The sequence below is a fragment of the Hemitrygon akajei genome, chromosome 11 (genome assembly GCF_048418815.1).
Source record: "Hemitrygon akajei chromosome 11, sHemAka1.3, whole genome shotgun sequence".
In the NCBI taxonomy this organism is placed as follows: Eukaryota; Metazoa; Chordata; class Chondrichthyes; order Myliobatiformes; family Dasyatidae; genus Hemitrygon; species Hemitrygon akajei.
Window position 1 is genome coordinate 120405758 of NC_133134.1, and position 15962 is coordinate 120421719.

Genomic DNA, 15962 nt, shown 5'->3' on the forward strand with positions numbered 1-15962 from the left:
CAGTTAGTCCTGACAAAGGGCCTCAGCCCGAAACATTGACAGTGCTTCTTCTTATGGGTGCTACCTGGCCTGCTGTGTTCCACCAGTGTTTTGTGCGTGTTGTTTGAATTTCTAGCATCTGCAGATTTCCTTGTGTTTGCTCGCCAAATTAATTAAATTGGTGTTTCCAGAGCAGAATGTCACTTGCACTTTCTTCAAAAACATTATGTGTAAAATTATGTTAAACAACTTCATTTTATGTAACTCATGGTTCTGATTGTTTATGAATCATTTATTTGCTCTTCCAACTTTAGTGTGAGAAGTTAGATGCACATGTATAACAAAAACACCACATTAACTAAATCAGTGTTTCCAGTGGATTGCCACTTGCTTCAAAAACACTACTACTGCATGTGTGAACTTCTTTTAAACAACATTATGTTATGTAACACATGGTGCTGAGTGCTTTGTAATCATTTATTTGATTGTGCAACTCAAGTCTGAGAAGTTACTTCCAAACATATAAACTAATGTTTCTGGAGCAAAATGTACACATTGCAAATTTCTTTTAAAGAATTTTATGTTATGAAACCTATGGTGTCAAGTGCTTTGGAATCATTTATTTGATTGTGCAACTCAAGTCTGGGAAGTGAGATCAAAAAACATGACAAAATCAAAACCTTTCAGAGGCTTAAGGTTTGCTGAAAATTGAGCCCCATCTGTACAATAATAACGGCAAATAACAGATGTAAATACTGTGTCCTGATGCTGCTCATGTATCATAGGCTTTGCAAAGTCATTGGTCTCAAGAAACTGTGGTTAATTTTGTAGTAGATATTTGATTAACAGATGGAAAACTGGGCAATGCTTAGCCCACCATATTGCTGTGAAGACATAAAAAATACTCCTGTTTCATTTATTTCTATTGTTCTGCATTAAGCACAAAACAGGAATACATACTAAATTGCTCTTTATTGTGCTTGGGTGTTAGCCAAGTTGCCCTAGTCCCAGAACAGAATACTGTGATTTATTTTTCTCCAGTTTAGCATAGAATTCCAAAAGAAGCATTGGGAACTGACCAACTCAAACAGCAAAATGCGTAGTTTTCAGTGAACAAGATATAATCGCCTTCTGGTAGTTGGACATTTTTCATAGAAATCAGATACAGTGGGGACCCATTTCACATCAACGATGGCTATCCTAACGTATACTTAAATATAAAACACAAGTTCACAACAGAGTTTAGAACATTTTGATTAAATTTGTTTGAAGCAGATTACAATGCAACTATTGTTAATAAACATAGGGAGTTATGTATCCATTATTCAGTTTAACTTAAAAACATTGGACAGTGATATTCTTGAATCCTTTTACATCCTTAATCCTGTTGCAGTCAAAATCCACCATTAATTTCCGTAGTCCTGCTTTACTGGGGATGAACTGACATACAGATCTAATTGATTGGTTTGCCTTTATCTCTGGCACCCTGGAAATGCAAAGGCAGAAACTAGTTAAAAGAAACACTCACAGAATAATTTCAGGGCTTTTAAAAGTAATTAAAATCAGTCTGTTGCAAAGCCTGTATTGAGTTGCAGAATTCTCAGCAACAAAACTGGCATTCATTTTTCAATACCCCAAACCATTTGTCAGCAGGGCCTGTACACTAAAATGAAGATATTGCAATATACCTAGGCAGCTGGTCAAAGGCCTGGTGAAGAGACAGATTATAATGAGTATCATGAAAAGAAGAGAAGATGTGCCAATTTTAGCTTCTGCCTCTTATCTCCAGATGAAAACAAGGTTTACTGATTAAAAAAGGAAGAATTTGAAAATAAAGCGCTATGCGGGAACGAGGCATGGCTGACGCAGGGCAGACGAAGAGAGAAACACAGCAACAATTAGAAGCTGAAGGCATGAACTGTTAAGAGTGCAATTAGTGGTGAGTATCTTTACCCTACTAACTTGTAACCCTCAGGGTGAAACCCCTGGAGGAGAGACAATAGTGATAAAGATCTATTGAAGCTACGGCTATAACACGCAGCAGCTATAACGAGACAATATCGACAGAGACAAGTGTCCAAGATCCCTACTGTGTAGTTGGGAATTAGTTCTGAAAAAGTTACCAAGAGATTTGGTCAAATTTTGGTATAAGTTTGTGAACTGCCTTTCCGTGGATGATCAACTATTTCATCCAAAGAACGAAGAGACAAGATGGCGAGCCACCCAAGATGAAGAATGAGCGTGGGAACAAAATGTGTAATGACACAGAGGATTTAATACGGCTGGATGTATAAGTTTATTTTCATTCGAAGAATCTGAATTTGATTTTCTGCAAGAACTGATTATTTTTGCAATGACTTTGATAAGTTACTGAATGAGATTTAATTTGTTTAAAAGTTGTGATGTTGGAGAATTATCATGAAAGGAGTTAAACTGTGTATATGTACAATGTCCTATGTATGTTACTCAAAAGGGCTTCTTTGGTTTGTTACGAGTAGGAATGCTTCTTTGTCTGTTAAATGTTTCTCTCGCAGTTGTTTCGCTTTAGAATGGCTGATATGGTAATTGTATTCATTTGTTAATCAATGGGGAATGTTATTGTGTTTTGTGAGGCTGGGAACTTGGGGGAGGGGTTGTGCGGGCTTGGGGTGTGAAGGCAGTCGGGAGGGAGAGCCGAGGAAGGTGGACATGCGCTCGGAAGACCACCGGGGAGTCCGGGGTGGAAGACGTTGAAGTCGGAGGCAAGCGACAAGGGGTCGAATCATTCTATGGTTGAGCTCCAACGAGTGCACTAACTTGACTGAACTTTGATAAGTTGGCGCCTTTTGTTTTTTCCCTTGTATATCTATTGTATTGCCTAATACTCTTTTAATTTTAGTAAACTCTTTAAAGTATATTTCATAACGGTATTTGTTGTGGGTTTGATACTGTTGGCGGGAGCAAGGCATAAACTCGATTCTCACAGCACCTGCGTGTATGGGAGGCGGGGTTGGTGTGTGGCTGGATCTCCTTTTCCCCTAGACATATACCAGCCTTTTGAGTAAGTGTTACATTTGTGGGGTGCTCGCCTGGGATTGGATTGTCAGGGGGCTGTGGAATCGCGCAGGCAGCAGAGCAGAGATGGACAGAAATAAGATTGTTCGCTGGTGCAAATTTGAAGGTGTACCAGTACAGTACGCATGCGTAGTGAGCGGAGTGGATTTTCGAGTTTCGGGAGACGCGATAGTGCGGGGGTTAAGTTTGGTGAACGGTATGGGGCAGGTAGAATTGGTAGCTGGACGGTGTGGTAAAATGGTGGAGTCTAGCTGGGTGTTGGTTAGTACGAGTGCTGACGTCAGGACGTTGGAACTGCCGGCGATGGTCAGTGTACCGGGGGAGGAGGGGCTGTGGGGGCTCCACCCCTTCTCCAAGGATGAGGCTGAGGAGACATCGGAGGAGGAGCTAGAGCTAGAGGAAAACCCCAGAGAGGTGAGGGAGGAGGGAGTCGTGACTAGGCCCCGCCCCCCAGGTAGAGGGGGAAGCCTCGGAGCTGGCAGCCGCACTTAACTCCCTGGTGGGAGTGGCCGAGAGGCCACGGCTGAAGCTGGGGGTGTTCTCTGGAGCCAAGCCTACTCCGGACGGGGAGGTGGACTATGAGACCTGGATCGAGCATACGTCCTTGATGTTAGAGGAGTGGCCAGGCTCGGAGGAGGAGAAGAGGCAGCGATTGGTGGGAAGTTTGAGGGGTTTAGCAGCCAAAACAGTCCGGGAGTTGAAAGCTGAAAAGTCTGGGGCCTCAGTGGAGGAATGTATAGAAGTTTTGGAGGGAGCATTTGGGTTGTCAGGGGAACCCTGGCTGCTTTTAGCAGAGCTCCAACGCCTGGAACAATGGAGAGGGGAAAAGCTCTCCGAGTACATATTTAGGATGGAGGGGATGCTCTCGGGGCTGCGGCGCCGGGGGGTAGTGAAGGCACCTGACGTGGCTAGCGTGAGGATGAGTCAGTTATTCAGTGGCTCTCTGGAGGAGGACAAGGTGGCGTGGACTATCCGGCAGGCTTATAGGAAAGGCCCCCCTCCATCGTTCGGGCAACTGATTAGAGAGGTGCGGGAGGAAGAGAGAGCGTTGGGGCGGAAAAGGGGCGCGGGCCTATGGGAGCGATCCTTAGCGATACAGGAAGTGGTGGCTGGGTGGAGGAATGACACCCCACCGGGGGGGTAGAAAACCCCCTCTGGAGGGGAGGGACAGGGGAGGTACCCACTCTCAGGGGCGACCAGTGCAGTGGGTTGGGAGCGGGAGTCGTCCTGGGAGAGGAGGGGCGGCAGGCAGCGTGTGCTTTAACTGTGGGAAAGAGGGGCATTTCAGGTGGGTCTGTGGGTGGCCGAGGGTGTGCTATAGCTGTGGAGAGGAGGGACACTTTAGGTGGGATTGTGAGAGACAAGGAGTTCCGCGGAGGACAAGCCCCCCTGCGACTAAGAAGGGGGAGGTGTCGGGAAACTTAGGAGAGGCTCAGTGAGGGAACGGACTGGAGCCTCTGGAGGAACACGTTCCCAGAGATCAGCCAGGGGACCACCAGGTGCCCACGCCTCTATTCCAGATGGGCTGGTAGGACCCCGTGCCAGTGTGGGTCTATGGATAGAGGGAGTTTACGCAAAAGCCGTTCAGGATACGGGATCGCAGGTGACCTTATTGTACCGGTCTTTCTACAACCAATATCTAAAGCATTTGCCCGTAACCCCATTTGACGCCCTGCAGATTTGGGGTGTGAGCGAGGGTGACTACCCGTACGATGGGTACCTATCGGTGAGATTGGAGTTCTCAGAGGGCGATGTGGGAGTGTCCGAAGCTATTGAGACGTTGGTGTTGGTGTGTCCTGACCCGGTGGAAACCGGTGGTGCTGCCCTCCTGGTGGGGACTAATTCCCCCGTTGTGCGACGGCTCCTGGGAACTTGTAAGGAGAAAGCGGGGGAAGACTTTCTGGAGACCCTCTCGGTGCGTCCAGTGTTTCGAGCAGTGTTCGAAGAAGGGGTTGCCTCCCTAGGACTGGACCCGGAGTGTAAACGAGGGACAGTGTGGTGTACACAGGCGAGGCCCAAGGTGATCCGACCCGGGGAGGTAGCACTAGTGATGGGGACCCCCAGATTCCCAGGAGTGCCGACGGGCGAAGCCCTGTTAGTAGACGCCCCGGACAATCTTGAAGGGGAGACACGATTTCCGGCGGGGGCGCTGGTGAGGCCCGAAGTGCAGAGACCAGGGGTGGTACATGTGAGGCGTATAGCTATAAGTGTCAGGAACACCACGGCAAGAGAAATCACCTTTAAGAGGGGAATGCCGCTGGCACATCTGTTCCCGGTGACGGTAATGACTAGCGCACCAGTGAGGACCCCTAACGGGGAGGGATCGGAGCATCGAAGGGAGCTGACCGCTGAAGTCTTTAACTTCGGGGATTCCCCTGTGTCGCCAGAGTGGAAACACAGGCTAGTGGAGAAGATGCTGAAGATGGAAGCTGTTTTTTCTCGGGGCGAGTTTAATGTTGGCTGCTCCAAAAGCACTCGCCACACCATCCGGGTGACGGAGGACACCCCGTTCTGAGAGAGATCCCGGCGGCTGGCCCCGGCAGATGTTGAGGACATGCGGCAGCACTTGTGCAAGTTGAAGGAGGCCGGAATCATAGCTGAGTCCCGAAGTCCTTATGCGTCCCCAATAGTGGTGGCACGGAAGAAGAATGGGAGAGTGCGCATGTGTGTTGACTACAGGACGTTGAATCGGCGAACTGTCCCTGATCAATATACTGTCCCAAGAGTCGAGGATGCGTTGGCCTGCCTGAGCGGTGCGAAGTGGTTCAGCGTGCTGGATTTAAGAAGTGGGTATTACCAGATCCCGATGAGTGCGGGAGATAAAGAGAAGACCGCTTTTATCTGCCCGCTGGGGTTCTTTCAGTTCGAACAAATGCCCCAAGCCATATCGGGAGGCCCAGCCACCTTCCAGAGGCTCATGGAGAGAACTGTGGGGGATATGAATCTGTTAGAGGTGCCGGTGTACCTGGACGATTTGATAGTGTTTGGATCGACTTTGGAGGAACATGAGGAGAGGCTGTTGAAGGTGTTGGGCCGGCTTAATGAAGAAGGGTTGAAGCTTTCCCTGGACAAATGCCAGTTCTGCAAGTCGTCGGTTAGCTACGTTGGCCATATCATTTCGCGAGAGGGAGTGGCTAATGATCCAACCAAGATAGAGGCCATGACCACCTGGCCGAGACCCCAGAAAGTGGGCGCTCTGCGCTCATTTTTGGGGTTCTGTGGGTATTACCGGCGATTTGTGAAAGGATACGCCAAAGTGTGTTACCCATTGACTCAGCTGTTGTGTGGCTATCCCCCGGTGGGAAAGAAAAGGACGGGGGACCAGAGGCAGGAAACTGGACGATATTGGAACCCGGCGGAACCTTTTGGCTCGAGATGGGATGATCAATGTGAAGAGGCGTTCCGATCTTTGAAAAGGGCACTGACCCAGGCCCCGGTGTTGGCTTTTGCCGATCCCCAGAAGCCATATGTGCTGCACACGGATGCCAGTCGAGAGGGTCTCGGGGCTGTTCTGTACCAGGAGCATGGCAAAGCATTGAGGCCGGTAGCCTTTGTTAGCCGAAGCTTGTCGCCATCGGAGAGAAACTATCCCACTCACAAGTTGGAGTTCCTGGCGCTGAAGTGGGCGGTGGTGGACAAGCTGGGTGATTACCTGTACGGAGCCAAGTTTGAGGTGAGAACGGATAACAATCCTCTCACTTATATTTTGACTTTGGCGAAGCTGGATGCCACAGGACATCGGTGGCTGGCGGCCTTGTCGGTGTATGAGTTCAGCTTGAGGTACCGCCCCGGAAGCAAGAATGTCGATGCGGATGCTTTGTCTCGTCGGGAGCCGGGGGAACAGGAGAGGGACGAGGAGTGGGAGAGTGTCCCTGCCCCTGGAGTGAAGGTGATGTGTCAGGTTGCTATCACCGTGAAGGCCAAGGGAAGAGGGAGGCTGGAACGAGCCGTGGACCATTTGGGGGTTTTTGACGACGCCATACCCCTAGCGTACTGTGACCTGACCGCACTGCGGACTAAACAGTTGCCGGAACTGAGTCCGGGGGAAGTGGCAGCTGCTCAGCAAAATGACCCGGGCATTGGCACAGTGTGGAGAGCGGTCGAGAGGGGGGATGGGGCGTTGGCTGAGAAGGCGAAACACCCATTCGTGCCCCTGTTGTTGAAGGAGTGGTCTCGATTGAAGTAAAAAAACCAAATCTTGTACCGGGTAACGGCGCCTCCGGACCAACCCCACTGTTGGCAACTGGTCCTGCCGGAGGAGTATCGACAGGCTGTACTTCAGGCCCTACATGATGATTCTGGACACTTGGGGATGGAAAAGACCTATGGATTACTCAAAGATCGGTTCTACTGGCCCCGGATGAGGGGGGAAGTTGAAGAATACTGTAGGGGCTGCAGTCGTTGCATCCGGAGGAAGACCCTGCCCGCGTCGGCGGCTCCACTGTCGCACTTGCAGAGTGCGGGACCTCTGGACCTGGTATGTATGGATTTTCTGTCGATTGAGCCTGACACCAGCAACACCGCGAATGTCTTAGTCATCACCGATCATTACACTCGCTATGCTCAGACATTTCCCACTAAGGATCAGAAGGCGACGACAGTGGCAAAGGTGTTATGGGAGAAGTATTTTGTTCATTTCAGCCTTCCCAGGCGAATCCATAGCGATCAGGGGCGGGACTTTGAGAGCCGCCTTATCCATGAATTACTGACTATGCTTGGGGTTGAGAAATCCAGGACTACCCCTTATCACCCACAGGGAGATCCGCAGCCAGAGAGGTTCAACAGGACCCTGTTGGATATGCTCGGGACGCTGGAGATAGGGCAGAAAAGCAGGTGGAGTCGTCATATTGGACAATTGGTTCACTGTTACAATTGTACTCGCAATGATGCTACAGGATATTCACCCTATTATCTGATGTTTGGGCGGGAAGCGAGGTTGCCCATTGACTTGTGTTTTGGGGGTGAAGTGGGTGAATTACCCGGGAAGTCCCATCTAAAGTATGTGTCCGACATGAAGAGGGAGTTACAGCGGGCGTACGAGTTGGCCGAGGCGGCGGCTACCAAACAAAATCAGAGGAATAAGATGCGGTATGATCGAAAGGTGAAGTTTGTTCAATTATTGCCGGGCGACCGGGTCCTTTTACGGAATTTGGGACTCCCTGGTAAGCACAAGTTGACAGATCGATGGGCGGCCAGCCCCTATGTAATAGAGAGCCAGATGCCGAACCTGCCAGTTTACCGGGTGAAACCTGAGGATGGGAAAGGGCCTATCAAGGTACTCCATTGGAATCACCTGCTGCCGCTGGGTCAAGCGGTGCAGGTGGATACGGAGCCAGAGTGGGAGGTTACGCCTAGTACAAGGACTCTGCGAGGGTGCAGAGAAAGGGAAGAGTCCGCTGCTGAAGAGCGGGGACGGGTCCCTCGCCCGGAAATGGCTACCGATTCGGAAGAGGATGACTCAGATGAGTGGCCCCTGTTCCCATTCGCTGGTGCTCCAGTACCCGGAGAGGAGGCTCCTGGCCCTTCCCATACTGAATTGGGTGAGAGGAGGGAAGGTCTTGAGGGTCAGATGGAGAGGCAGCCAACATTGGTGGGAGAGAGGGTGGAGTCCGAGCGTGAGCCGGAGAGATCTCAGGTGAGGGAGGACCCCCGTGATGAAGGGGGTGAGGGTCTGTCAGGTAGACCTGGGGTGTCCGAGACAGTGGGTTCGCAGGTGAAGAGGGAGCCCAGTGGGGCAGAAGGGGTATGGAGATCTCAGAGGATTAGGCGCCCCCCGGAGCGGTTGACTTATGTGGTGCCAGGAGAACCGAGTGTGATTTCTACTGCTCTGGGTAGTTATGTCACTGCTTTCTGCACCTGGGTTGGGTTTTGTGTGTTGCAAGAAGCTTTGGGGAACTCTAGTAATGCCATGAGGGCATGACATTTGCTGGTGGGGAGAGAATGTACAATGTCCTGTGCATGTTACTAAAAAGGGCTTCTTTGGTTTGTTACGAGTAGGAATGCTTCTTTGTCTGTTAAATGTTTCTCTTGCCGTTGTTTCGCTTTAGAATGGCTGATATGGTAATTGTATTCATTTGTTAATCAATGGGGAATGTTATTATGTTTTGTGAGGCTGGGAACTTGGGGGAGGGGTTGTGCGGGCTTGGGGTGTGAAGGCAGTCGGGAGGGAGAGCCGAGGAAGGTGGACATGCGCTCGGAAGACCACCGGGGAGTCCGAGGTGGAAGACGTTGAAGTCGGAGGCAAGCGATGAGGGGTCGAATCGTTCTATGGTTGAGCTCCAACGAGTGCACTAACTTGACTGAACTTTGATAAGTTGGCGCCTTTTGTTTTTTTCCTTGTATATATAAATTGTATTGCCTAATACTCTTTTAATTTTAGTAAACTCTTTAAAGTGGATTTCATAACGGTATTTGTTGTGGGTTTGATACTGTCGGCGGGAGCGAGGCATAAACTCGATTCTCACAGCACCTGCGTGTACGGGAGGCGGGGTTGGTGTGTGGCTGGATCTCCTGTTCCCCTAGACATATACCAGCCTTTTGGGTAAGTGTTACATATATATAATTTTTGAATTTGAATTTAAACTTGTAGATATACTGCCTGGAACTGAAACTGAGGTTGACTGTAATACTTGAGAATAGGAATTATATTTGGTTTCCTAACTAACTAGGCATAAACAAAAAGGAAAGTTTAGTCTGTAAACCTTTAAATAGGGCATAACACCAGATCTAATTAGTTAGAGAGAATAGAGTAGTAAAGGAATCTCACTGATTCTAATTAAAAAGGAATCTGTTTTGGTTTGATATCTAAGATTTGGAACCTAAACAGCATGTTGGAATTCTGAATTGTTCTTGCTCATGTAAATATTCTGTACGTAGTTCTGCTTATAAACAAACCTTATTTCCAGAAGTGTGTGGTTTCTATTCACTGCCTCCTTCTGCTACCTAGTACCTTCTGATGGCCTACTAGCACCTAGTGTAGTACTATGTAATTTGATTTTCTCAAAGAGCACAGCGACTAGTCACATGTGATAAGACTGGCTCTCCACAGGTGTTACAATTGGGTATTATCCTTCATTGTTCTCTGGGTCTGCTGTTTGTCAGAACAAGCTGAATTATTTCATGCAAGCAAAACTCTTTTTGCTTTGTACGGGCCTTAGAGAAGATACCAGTAACACGCTACATAATTCAAAGGAATGTCAGAGAGATTTTTGTGTTCAAAGTTAGTCATTTATTTGCTCCTTCGCCTTACCTGATCTTTCTCATGCCATCAATCAGTCCTACTCCTTCTATCGTGAAGACGCAATCAAGGAGTGGCTCAGACAGTGGATTGTGAAAAATAATTTCTGCAGTCATCTCACGCTTCAGAATGGCATTCCCCAGTAGCTGAAGAAACAAAATTTGTTAGGTGCTATAGTTATTCCTAATTCCAGGCTGTTGAATCAATCAAATTCATTTACTTGATATGCCTGTGGCCTAAATGTAATATTTGCTGCTTTAAAGTGAGACAATTTCTCATCTTAATGATTTTAAAAGAATAAGAGGACAGTTGCTAGTCTTCAATACTGGTGAACATTATCTTATTAATTTGAAGACCTGGAGCTCCTACTTGCTTTCCTTCCATATACAGCTTGAGTTGGTATCAGCAATTTCAACAGTAGAGACAAGAAATAGGTTTGGAATCTTCCTTCTTCCAGGATGTTCCATAAGCTTGAAATAATTTCAGCTGCTGCATAGTACAGGTGGGAATTCCAATGAAAATGAAGGCCTTTTACATTGTCAGTTTGTTAGGCTGACTCAATCTAATTGCAGATTGTTTTGAGTTTGAGAAGAAGGGAAGAGAGTGGGGAAAGAACAAAGCAAGAGAAATTAAGAATATTGGGAGAAAAAGGGGAAGAGCAAAAGTGCATAGGATGGGGCAGGTGAAGCTCACGATTGTAGCCATTGCTCTGTGATTGAAGACAGCGCATGAAGATGGTGCATTGGGATGAATGAGCAACAGTGCTGGATGACTGTCAGCTAAAGAGCAGTGTCCAGGGAGAGTGCCAGCTCAGAGCAGGCCAGCTGTGAAGTAGAGGGAAATGCCAGATAGAATTTATAAGCATCAGTCATGGGAGGTGGACGTGGGTAAGGCAGGCCAAAAGGGCTCTGGTGATGCTGTACAGACTGATCCCCTGTACAGTGGGTACAATGGATTACAGAAATGTTGATGAACTCCAACCGTACCATTGACTTTGGAAGATGGAGATGGAGGGCATCAAAGAAGCTGAAGTATTAACAGGGCCAATAAATTCACAAAGTTAGAGGGAGATGCTGTCTGAGAATAGTCCAACTTGAACAATAAACAGCACACACAAAATGCTGGTGGAACGCAACAGGCCAGGCAGCATCTATAGGAAGAAGTACAGTTGACATTTCAGGCCGAGACCCTTCGTCAGACTTTCAGGTCTCAGCCTGAAACGTCGACTGTACTTCTCCCTATAGATGCTGCCTGGCCTGTTGTGTTCCACCAGCATTTTGTGTGTGTTGCTTGAATTTCCAGCATCTGCAGATTTCCTCATGTTTGCGTTGAACAATACACATCCATTTTTACACTAATCTTATATTAACCCACATACCCATTTCTCTCCTCACCCAATACTACCACACTTCTATCCATTAGGGGCAATTTATTGTGACCAATTAACCTAGCAATCTGAGGAAAACAGAGGGAAACCCAAGCAGTCTTTAGGAAAAACTCCTCACAGACAATTCAGATCAGAAGAGGTCCAGAGTCACTGGACTGTGAAGTAGCAGTTCCATTAGCTTCACCACTGTAGTTCTCCCAAGCAGAGAAAGAGGAATAAAGAAGGAATTCCTTGGATTCCACCGTAAAATGCATCTGCACTTTGCTTTGTTCAGTGCCTGGAGCTGCCTTATAATATCAGTGCTGCCTTATAAAATCCTAATCATTTTTCCATATTCATTAATGAAACCAGTCCAATTTAGCTCCTCGATAATTCAGATGTTGCCTTATTCTCTAGGGAAGTAATGGTTGAAAAATGTTCTTTCTTTAAATAGAGGGAATGTAACAGCACCGGTTAAAGAGATGGATAGGAGATTCTGTAGCCAAGAAAGAGACGTCAGGCTGGCGTGTTGGCTAGGGTCCAGAATGTTTCAGAGCAGCTGCAGAATATTCTCAAGGTGGAGTGCGAACAACCAGGGGCCGAGTGCATTTGGCACTAATGAGATTGGTAGAAAGGGGGAAGAGGTCCTGCACAGAGAGTATAGGGAGTTAGGAAACAGGCTGAACAGGCCTCCAAGGTCCTAATCTCAGAATTACTCCCAGTGTCATGTGCTAGTCAGGTCATGAATAGGGTGATAGTACAGGTGGATGAGTGACTGAGGAACTGGTGCAAGGGGCAGAGTTTCAGGTTCTTGAATCTTAAGAACCTCTTCTGCTGCAGGAATGGCATATACAGGAGGGACAGACTGCACCTAAATTGGAGGGGAGCCAATATCCTGGTCAGGAGGTTCTCTAGTGCTACTCAGGAGGGATTAAACTAGTTTGCTAGGGGGATGGAAAGCAGAGCACCAGGTCAGAAAGTGGAAGGATGTGATGCAGATACATTAGAGAGTTTTAGGAGAGGTCTAGACAGGCACATGAATGTGAAAAAATGGAGGGATGTGAATATTGTGTTGGCAGAAGAGATGAGTTTAGTTAGCCATTTGATCACTAATTTAATTGTTTCAGCACAACAGTGGTGAAGTATCCCCATATTAGTTTGACTCATTTGTGTGTCTGTAGTTCATAGTTGAAGATTATTACATTCACGGTGACAGAAGGTTTGACCACTGTAACATCTTCCACTGCCAACGCATTGTCATTTGTTCTTGCATCAGCTGCCAGGACAATCAGCTTGATCAGTTGGTGATTTTCCAGGTAATTCCCAAACTTTCTGAAAGGCACTTTGATAGGTACCATTGTAACTGAAAGAACAATTATTAAACAGGAGTCATGAAAGTAACATCACTTGATCTAAAATATTCATTTCATACATATATACATTCTGTGGCTGCTTTATTAGGTAACCTGTACACCTGCTCATTAATGCAAATATCTATTCAGCCTTAAGTTTCCTTAAGGTTGTCATGGCTGAGAGGGGTGGAGGGGGTAGTGGGAATGAGATCCCTCTACCTATTAAATGCTCCCAACGTCTCACATAGCTTCTGACAACCAAGTCCAGCTCCTGGTCTTCCCATGTAGCTTAGCTGCTAAGCCCTGTGGATCCGTTGCTACTGACAGGAAAAAGTGGGTTTGCTGGTATCTTAAAACCAGTCGCTCCTGGCAGATGGGGCTTGTCAGCCATGCTTGACAGCTCATCCAGGAGAAGGAAGACTTTGATCACACACCTCCGCTGCCTTGCGATTATACCCACTCATGGGGAAGGCTTCAGGAGTAAACCCTGAGGAAAAATCTGGAGTCCCTAAGGCTGTCCTACACCGACTTCAATGCTGATTGGCAACTCCTGCCGCATTGGTGTTCCTTAGGATTTATCAGCTTCGTCGAGAGGGGGAGCCTGCTGCATGGGCCATAGCTTGCTCTTCATATTGCACATACACCTAGGACACAACATCCAGGGTCAACCCAACCAATGGAGGGCCTTCGATCCAGCCAATCATGTGGCAGATTGCAATGCATAAAAGCATGCAGGCGTGCTCAGCAGCTTCAGCTGTTGCTCAGAATGGGGAGAAAATGTAATCTAAGTGATTTTGACCAATGTTGGTGTCAGACAGGGTTGTTAGAGTATCTCAGAAGCTGCTGATCTCCTGGGGGTTTTCACCTACAACATATTCTAATGTTTTCAAAGAATGGTGCAAACAACAAAAAACAATCTAGCAAGTCACAGTTTCACGCATAAATCAATAAACATCATTCCCACTGATGTCTTTATAATAGAATAAAAGTTATTTGTGAGCAACTTTAGCATAGTCTTAGACAAGGATAGGAGCAGGTTGTATGAGAAAGTATTTAATTGAGTAAAGGCTGGTTATGATGCAATTAGGAACTTGGGAGCCTAAATTGGGAACATGTACAACAGAACTGTCGAGGTTGTTTAATTAGCACTTGTGTCAAGTTCTGGATAAGTTTGTCCTATTGACATAGGGAAAGGATGGCAGGATGGAGCTATATTTGACAAGAGATGTGGAACTTTAATCCAAAGGGACGAAGGAAGCATAGCTAAGATTTTGGAACCAAGGATCCTGACAGGGCTCTTGAGAGTTATAAGATAGCCAGAAAGAAGCTTGAAAGAAGCTTAAGAAAGGGCTTCAAAAACAGCTGGAAGGCCTTGGCAAGTAGGATTAAAGAGAAGGCTTTGGCGAGTAGGATTAAGGAGAAAGCCTTGGTGAGGAGGATTAACGAAAATCCTGAAGTGTTCTACACAGACGTGGAGAATAGGAGGTGATTTGATAGACGTGGTAAGAGGCATAGGTACAGTGGACAGCCAGAGACTTTTCCCAGGGTGGCAATGGCTATTACGAAAGGGCATACTTTTAAGGTGATTGGAGGAAACTATAGGGGAGATATCAGAAGTAGCTTTTTTTTTATATACACTGAGTGGTAAGTGTATAGAACACACAGCCAGTGGTGGCAGTTGAGGCAGATGCATTAGGGATATTTCTGAGTCTGTTATCATCACATGGATGAGAGTAAAATTGAACACTTGGTGAGAGGGAAGGGTTAGATTGATCTTGGAGTAGTAGGTTATATGGTTGGCACAACATCATGGTTCAAAGCGCCTGTACTTTGTAATTTAAAGGGCGGCCCTGATAAACCGGAAAGGCAGAGTGCTGGGACCAGAGACTAGAGTCGGGCTGATTTTGCTTGCTCTCCCACAATATTCACTCCTCTCTCCATGACGCTGAGGCAGAAGGACTTCCCCAGCTACTGTGCTTCATGCCTGTGAGCTTCCTGGTGATTTGACCCGCTAATAGGATGAACTGAGACTGAGGCTTTGGGCCTACTCTGGGAATTCGGATTAAGGACTCAATTTGGTTCGGAACGCTGTAATGCTTCTATAGTTTGCAAGATCTGTGTTCTTTTCTCTTTCTCTGCACGTTGGCTGTTAGTCTTTACTTCTTTTAAAATGAGGTTCTTTTGGGTTTCTTGCTTTGTGGCTGCTTGTAAGCAGACAAATCTCAAGGTTGTATAACTTATACATTCTTTGATAATAAATGTACTTTGAATCCTGAATCTTTGCTGTACAGTTTCATGTTCTATGTTTGAAAACTTTTGCATCACTGTGGTTTTCAGTCTGATGTTTTCAAATGTCTTTCTGGTATCAGGGCATAAACATCTAAATCTTAAAACAGATTATTTGCTAAAATAGTAACTGAACAGACATATAATGCAATATTACAAGTAATAACATTACCTTCATTGCCTTTAACAACAACATCATTCATACTCAGAGCCATAACTTGTTTCACAGGTTGTCCTGTATATTTCAGGATTTCAGCATTAAAGTGAAGGTTACAAACCCTTCTCTCTAAACTGCAATTGGAGATGTTCACAAAAGCATCAATATCAGATCCATGGTTTACTGAATTGTCAATTTTTATGTGTACATTGAATTTCTCTTCTTGTACAGGTTTCAGTTGAAGTCTGAATTGAGCTTCAGCAAATATTGCTCTTTCTTTTTGAGAGCCTAAATATATTGGAAAAAAAAACATCGATTAAAGAATAAAAGAAGACAGATAATAAGTTATTTATTAATTTTTCTAACATGCTAATTTTGAAACTATGAATTGTTTTGTAATCCACACATTTAATTTAAAACAATACACTACCTTTCAATCTGCTATGCAGTTTGTCGTGAAATATGTTGCCATTTTTCTACCACAGCTATAAAGCATGATTTTTCTGCTGCATGCGAGGTAATGAAGTAATA

General features: G+C 46.4%; 1 protein-coding gene across 1 annotated transcript in view; it reads right to left on the bottom strand.

Moving 5' to 3' along the window:
* Positions 1-238: 238 nt before the first annotated feature.
* LOC140735973 (protein-glutamine gamma-glutamyltransferase 2-like) overlaps positions 239-15962 on the bottom strand; it is a 78281-nt gene continuing 62557 nt past the window's right edge. Inside the window, exons 10-13 of the mRNA XM_073061607.1 lie at positions 15447-15719; positions 12839-12999; positions 10283-10416; positions 239-1465 (exon numbers count right to left, since the gene is read on the bottom strand). Of these exons, the coding sequence (XP_072917708.1) occupies positions 1315-1465; positions 10283-10416; positions 12839-12999; positions 15447-15719 (719 nt within the window). The 3' untranslated portion in view covers positions 239-1314. The remainder of the gene's footprint in view (positions 1466-10282; positions 10417-12838; positions 13000-15446; positions 15720-15962) is intronic.